Consider the following 7559-nt stretch of genomic DNA (forward strand, 5'->3'; position numbering starts at 1 on the left):
AATTAATCACACAGGAGGAGACTGCCCATCCTTCTTCTGTGGAGCAGCTGGTGGATTTGAACCATACACATTTGGGATTGCAGCACAGCTTTTTGCTATTAGACTTGCATGGATCTTTCATCAATTTATTTTATTAACTTCTTAGAAGCTGGTTTCATGAATGGCAAAAAATTGTTAAACTTTGGGAAAGGAAGGATAAGAAGAAAATTAAGTGAAGACAATCCTGCAACCCTAAAGACAAGCGGTTTGAATTCACCAGGTCCTCTGAGGGAGAAGGGTGGGCTATCTTCTCCCAGTCAATTAACTGTCTCTGAAAACTCACCAGTGTGTCAACTCTGTGTCTGTTCTCACTCAAGGGTACACAATAACAACAGAGACATAATAATGACAAATCATTGGTACTGGTGGTTGATGTTGTGTACCGTCAAGTCGGAACTGACCCACAGCTGATCCTCCAGTGGGTTTTCAGAGACAGTTAACCTCATAGGAGGAGATTTCCCATCTTTCTCCCACAGGTGCTGGTGGTAGAGGACTAATAATGGTATATATGGGATGTAAAAGGCCCAAAATATGTGTGTTGCACCCTCCCCAAAATTCAGTTCTAATCTCCATGAATATTACCTACTTGGGCAAAAGAATATTTGCAGATGGAATTAAGTGTGGGTTTTAAGATGAGGTCATCCAGAATTATCAGGTGAACCGTAAATCCAATGGGCAGTGTACTTATACGACATGGAGTAAGAGATGATGTGACCACAGAGGCAGAGATTGGAGTGAAGTTATAAGAGGAGGGAAAGTGCGTCCAGCTGCCAGAAGTTGCCTCGAGCAAGGAATGGACTTTCTTCCAGAGTCTTCAGAGAGAGTGCTGCCCTGTGGACGCCTTGACGTGGCACTCTGGCCGCCACAACTGTTAGAGACTAAATGTCAAGCTACTCAGTTATGGCAATTTGTTAGGACAGCCACAACAGACTTCTTGCACTGAAGAAAAGAAACAACAGTTTCTTCTTGCACTGAAGAAAGGAGCACAAACTTAGAACGCTGCCCAGAGTCTGGCCTGTTTACCTTAACAAGAGTGTGGTAGCAGCGTCAGTCTGAGTGTGGCAGATGTTGAGAAGGCTTTCATCCTGGACAGAGGTAGGAGCACCCCTCATGTTACCTCCCAGCCCTCAGCAGCAGCCCTGACATGATGAATATCAACTGTGTCTGTCTCCCCACAGGGCACAGAGGCAAAGTGCTGCACTTGAGTTTGAGTCCAGATTGTTGTTGTAGTTATGTGCCCTTGAGTTGCCTGCAATTCATAGCAACACTATGTGCAATAGCTCTGAACCCTGCCCCATCCTGAGCCAGTCTCACTGACTCTGACACACTTATTCTCATCACCCCAGTCACTATGTCAATCTGTCTCATCCTGGGTCTTCCTTTCTCGTGCTGTCCTTCCACCCTTCCAAGCATGATGTCTTTCTCCAAAGACTGGTTCTTCTTAGCCACATGCACCCATATATTTTATATACCTCCTGATGTGACTGCCTCTGTGTTAAAATGCTGCTAGTCACTGAACCCCGCCTTGTCTTCTGCATGGGCTTGTTTTGAATAGCAGCAAAGGTGAAGAACCTTTCTTGATGTGAGTATATATTTTCCCAGTCTTCTTGAGGTTATTTGCTTCTCTTCCTTCATTGCTCAGCAACATGGATTTCTACTCCCCTAAAATGACTGTCTATAGCCACTGCTGAGTGAATCCCCTGTATGGGACCATCTCTTGGTGCTGGGTTGATGACACTGGACACTTTCCAGCCTTGATGGGACAACATTTTATTATTACTGGTGTAGACACTTTCTCTAGATACTGGTTTACATTTTTCTGCACACAATCCTTCTGTTGAGACTCCATCCATGAACTTGCCTTATCAACTCTCATGAGATTCCCAACAACATCACTTTGGCACAAAGTACTCATGTCACAGCAAATGAAGTATGACAATGGATCTATGTTTATGAAACTCACTGGTCGTATCATTTTCTTCAACATCCTGAAGTAGATGGTTTGATCGAATGGTAGGATAGTCTCCTAAAGCCACAGAGTTCCAGGTAGGTGACAGTACTTTGTGGGATAGAGCGATATTCTGTAGGTGACTGTATATGCTAATATATGGAGCTATTTCTCTAATAGGTAGGATTTACCTGTCCAGGAATCAAGTCGTGGAAATGGGAGTGGTGCTAAGAGTACCCCAAGTGAACCACTTGTACTATTTTTGCTTCTTAACTTGTAACCCTATTCCCTGAGGTCCTGGAAGTCTTAGTTCCAAAGGGAGCAATACTCTTACTTGGAGACACAAGATTGATTGCACCCAGCCAATTTGGGCTGCTCATTGCGTCTGGTTTACCAGATAAAGGAGTTACTACATTGTCTGATGTTATTGATCAAGGGGAAGTTAGGCTGATGTTACATTATGGAAGCAAAGAAAGTATGTCTCCAATATGGGAATTTTCTTGTGTTGTCTCTTGTACTATCATGTCCTGTGATTAAAATCAACAAGGAAGCACAGCAAGCGAATTCTGACATGACCCCTAATGGTCCTTATACTCCATCAAAGAATCACAACTAGCTGAGGTATTTGCTGAGAGAAAAGTAAATACCAATGACTGGTGGGATAAGGTAGCTCTATATACCCATTATGACCATGCAGCCTGTGGTAGAAACCTGGATTGTTTTCATTTTGAGAATTTCTTTCTTGTATGTGTCTCTCAACTATTTTTGTATTCTTCACTTATAAAATACATTTTATAAAAGGGCTAATGTGTTTCCAGTTGTAAGAGCATTGTTGTTTCCGTTGAGTGCCACCTAGTTAAATGCTGGTGGCATAATTGGGAGCTCTGGTGGTTTAGTGGTAAGGTGTTGCACTACCGACTGAAAGGCACACCGTTCAAATCCATATACTCCGGTTACTCCATGGGAGAAATATTGGCGATCTTCTTCTGTGTGATTTAGAGTTTCTGAAAACCCCTGGAGGGCCAGCTATGAGTTGGTTCTAACTTGAAGGCACTCAACAAAAGAACAAGTCCACTACCACTCACAGCAACCTATGAACAGCAGATCTGCACCTTGTCCTGTCTGGTGCCATCATCACAATGCTCACACCCATTGTCTGTACATGTTGTTCAACAGGCTTGATTTTCGAGTAACATCTTCCAGGCTCTACTGAGAGGGCAAAAAGGATGTTGGTTGACACATGAATGACACTGGAGGCATTGATTCTTTAATATTTTCTTTGGTTTTATTTTTATGAATTTATTTTAATATTATTCTGCATCACACTGCCAGTGGTTATTCACTGAAGTTATAGGAGATAATTGAAATTTTTTTATTAAAAATTTTATTTAATAATTAAAAATGGATTTTATTTATGGAGGAAGTGAGGAATGACAAAATTATATAGTTATCTAAATTGTCTTCTTGACAGTACTAGCTATCCATGTGAGGTATTTTTTTGAGAGACGAATATAGATACCAGGCACTTTAACGCTCCCACATTTTCCTGGACGTCCAAAGGAAGTAATGCCTCTCAAAACACCACCACATATCAAAGGGCCTCCTGAATTTCCCTGGATGAAAACAAGAAGGACAATGGGGATCAGTATTACATGACCATTAAGGAGATGGAATCAATTCACCATCACTTAGTATGAAGTTGAGACTTATATTAAGTGAAAATGAGTGTTTACAAAACCATGTATTTTTGAAATACTTAATTATTTTTAATTGTATTACTTTATTTATGAGGCAGTGTGAGTAGAAATAGAACTTGTATTTTAGTTTCTACTACCGGTTAGTATTCATTACTTTATCTGAAATGTGCAAGGAGTTGGAGTCAGAAAATCAAAAGGGCTGAACTTGCTCAGCATTTCTTAAGCTCGAGGAACTGAAGAACAAATTAAAACCTCAAGTTGCAATGCTTAAAGATGCTGTGGGCAGAGTATTAAATGATCCAGGAAGTATTAAAAGAAGATGGAAAGAGTATACAAAGTCATTGTAACAAAAGGAATTAGTGGACACAGAAGAATTTCATGAAACAACATATGAACAAGAGCCTGAGTGATGAAGGAAGAAGTTCAAGCTATTCTGAAGGAACTGGCAAAAAACAAGGCCCCAGGAATTGATGGCATACCAATTGACATATTTCAACAAACAGACTCTGCCCTGGATGTGCTCACCAAGTTGTGCCAAGAAATCTGGAGAACACCACTTAGCCAACTGACTGGAAGAGATCTATATTTGTTCCCATTCCAAAGAAGTGATTCAACAGAGTGTGTGTGGAAATTATTAAACAGTATCATTGATGTCACATGCAAGCACTATTCTGCTGAAGATTATCCAAAAACAATTGGAACAACACATCAAGAGAGAACTGCCTGAACTGCAGCCTGGATGTAGAAGAGGTCGTGGCACTAGGGATATTGTAGCTAATGTCAGATGGATCTTAGCTGAAAGCAGACAGTACCAGAAGAATATCTATCTATGTTTCATTGACTATGCAAATGCATTTAACTGTGTGGATCACAAAAAACTATGGCTGATTCTGAGAAGAATGGGAATCCCAGAACACTTGATTGTACTTATGCAAAACCTATACTTGGACCAAGAGGCAGTTGTCAGAACAGAGCAAGGAAACACTGCATGGTTCAAAATTGAGAAAGGTGTATGTCAAGGATGTGTCCTATCTCCATATCTTTTCAATCTATATGCAAAACAGATTATCCAGGAGGCTGGGCTCTATGAGGAGAAGTGTGACATCAAGATTGGAAGTAGACTCCTCAACATCTGCGTTATGCAGCTGACACAACCTTGCTTGCTGAAATTGAGGAGGACCTGAAGGGTCAAGAACTGCAGCCTTCAATATAAATTGAAGCTCAACATCAATAAAACAAAGATTCTCACTACTGGCCCAATTGGCAGCATCATAATGGATGATGAAGAGATTGAGATTGTTGACAACTTCAGTTTTCTTGGCTCTATAGTCAACGCTCTTGGTACCAGCAGCCAGGAAATTAAAAGATGAATTACATTTGGAAAGTCTGTTGTCAGAGACCTCTCCAAAGTACTGAAGAGCAATGATGTCAGTCTAGAGACTAAGGTGTGCCTGATCCAGGCCATGGTCTTTGCAATTACTCGCTATGCATCAGAGAGCTAGCTGGACAATGACTAGGGATGACAGAGGAGAGTTGATGCCTTTGAGCTGTGGTGCTGGAGAGGAGTATTGAATATACCATGGACTGCTAGAAGAACAAACAAGTTCATTCTGGAGAGGGTGAAGCTAGGCTGCTCCTTGAAGGTAAGAATTCTGAAGCTCCAGCTGACATACTTTGAACATGCTGCAAGGCAAGATCAGTCCTTGGAGAGGGATGTCATTCTTGGGAGGGTGGAGGGACCGCACAGGAGAGGAAGACCCATGATGAGATGGATTGATTCCGTCACTGGGGTAATGGAGATAGGTGTGTTGGTGACGATAAGATTGGCAAGGGCTAGAGAAGGATTTAGGGTTGTTGTACGTAGCATTGCTGTGAGTCCCAGACAACTCGACGGCACATACCAACAACAATATCTGACTCTTTACTTGTTGTTGTGTACCATTGAATCGGATCCGACTGGTACAAGAGGAGATTTGCTCCTCCTGCAGCGGAGCATCTGGTGTGATTTTTTTACTTTTGAAAAGGAATCACTTCTATTGAATTTTCATTCTTTTCCACAAATGCTTATTACCTCAAAGCATAAAATAGTAAAATTCAGATGGCAAAAGCAAAAAGAAAGAGTGAAAACTGTGTAAACATTGAAGGAAAGGGTGAAGACTATGTCAAAGTTTTCTGGTCCTTATGTGAGATAGATAATTATCTTCCATTCTCTCAAATGCATCCTATCCAAGCATTTTCCCCCCTGCTCCTTCACTCATATTAATGATGGATGTTTCTTCCTAGATTTCCTTAGATCATTTGATGTTCAAAGAATACTCTAGGAATCAGAGATGAAAACTCCAGGAATCAGGGATATACTCTGAGCAACTCCATAGGAGTGAGGCCTCTGGTAGCTCTAAGAAGCTGTTTTTGTCTTTCTTACTGGACTTAATATTATGGGATCTTTTATTCTCTCCTGAAAACTCTAGAATCAGCATATTTAAACATAGTTGAAGTCTAGGGTTTAGGGATGACTATAACATGGTCTGTAGGGAGTGATACCGTTACCTAAAAGTAGCCAGTTTGCGTCTTGCAGGAGCTTGTGAAGCCTACTGTCAGATGTATGTTGTTGTTATGTGCCGTCAGATGTATAGCCTTTGAAAACCTGCTGGTGGCTCAGCTGAGTCAGTTCCGAATCGACAGCAATGAGTGCGTGGGTTGAGTGATCAGTGTTAGAAGGAAGCCTGGTGGTCTAGTGGGTAGAGAATTGTACTGCTAACCTCAAGAGGTGCTTCACTGCTCGTTCAGATCCACCAGGACCTCCAAGGGGAAAATGATGGGCAGTATCCTCCTGTGAAATTGACAACCTCAAAAAACCCAGTAGAGGGTCAATAATAAGTTGGTTCCAACTTAATGACAATGAATTTTCAGTTTATCGGTGTTAGATCCATCAGCCCCAGGAAAAGTATGCATATAGAGCTGTGTGATACATTGTTCAGAGGGACCAAGTCCAATTTACTAGTGGGAAAGCACCATTGAATCCTCTCTTGATTAAGAAGTTTGTCTCATGAGTGCATAAAGTAAGGTTGCTGTGTTGAGTTTTCCCTGGATATTCATATTTCTCTTGCCTATAACAGTGTCTGCAATTCTCAAAATCCATCTTTTATGTTTAATCAATTAATCAACAGTAAATTCTGAGGAGGTTTGTGTGTTCAGGGAATTATTATATAATTCGATGGTAGAGGGTTGAATGGTGTGAGCGAGACTAATATCTAACAACCTGAGACTTTTTCATTCCTGGATGCACAGAGTTGGTGGAGGAGAGGAAACAATGGTAAAGGGAAGGCAAAGAGGACACATTGAGACGGTGCTGAAATCAAACACCTTCTTTTCTTGAGATTTGCTAAGCCTTAGTCCTGAAGGACCTCAATCTTTATTAACGTCCAAGTCATGAACACTGTATATAGATCAGATACTGCAGGGTCCTTGGGTTAGGTTAAAAATGAGTTTTGGTACTTATAACTTAAAACAGTGTAAATTGTTTTTTCTACACCTGTTTAAGCAGGTGCATGCCCACTAGTCCTCAGAGGAGTAGCACTGAGGCTTTCTGTGCACGGGACAGGCCTGACATTGTTTGGCTCTAACATCCTTTGGAGTTCTGTTTCATATTGCTAACCAGACCTGGAAATGAAAATTATTTTAGATTTGTTGTGATTAAGCAGAAGGGTGGGAAGTGGGCATAGTTGGGTTTGGGAAAGGAGAGTGACAGGCCTTAGAGGTACCCTGACTTTAGATCTTCTGAGTGTTAATACCTTCTTAAGATTAGTTCTATTCATGAGAACATGTTGTTGTTGTTATGTGCCGTTGAGTCTCTTGCAACTCATAGCAACCCTAAA

General features: G+C 41.2%; 1 protein-coding gene across 1 annotated transcript in view; it reads right to left on the reverse strand.

Moving 5' to 3' along the window:
• Positions 1 to 3438: 3438 nt before the first annotated feature.
• Positions 3439 to 7559, reverse strand: part of LOC102858505 (granzyme A-like) — an 18296-nt gene continuing 14175 nt past the window's right edge. The window contains exon 5 of the mRNA XM_006889595.1: positions 3439 to 3600. Within this exon, the coding sequence (XP_006889657.1) occupies positions 3439 to 3600 (162 nt within the window). The remainder of the gene's footprint in view (positions 3601 to 7559) is intronic.

This window comes from Elephantulus edwardii, unplaced genomic scaffold (genome assembly GCF_000299155.1).
Source record: "Elephantulus edwardii isolate Elephantulus edwardi_28Jun2011 unplaced genomic scaffold, EleEdw1.0 scaffold00079, whole genome shotgun sequence".
Lineage (NCBI taxonomy): Eukaryota > Metazoa > Chordata > Mammalia > Macroscelidea > Macroscelididae > Elephantulus > Elephantulus edwardii.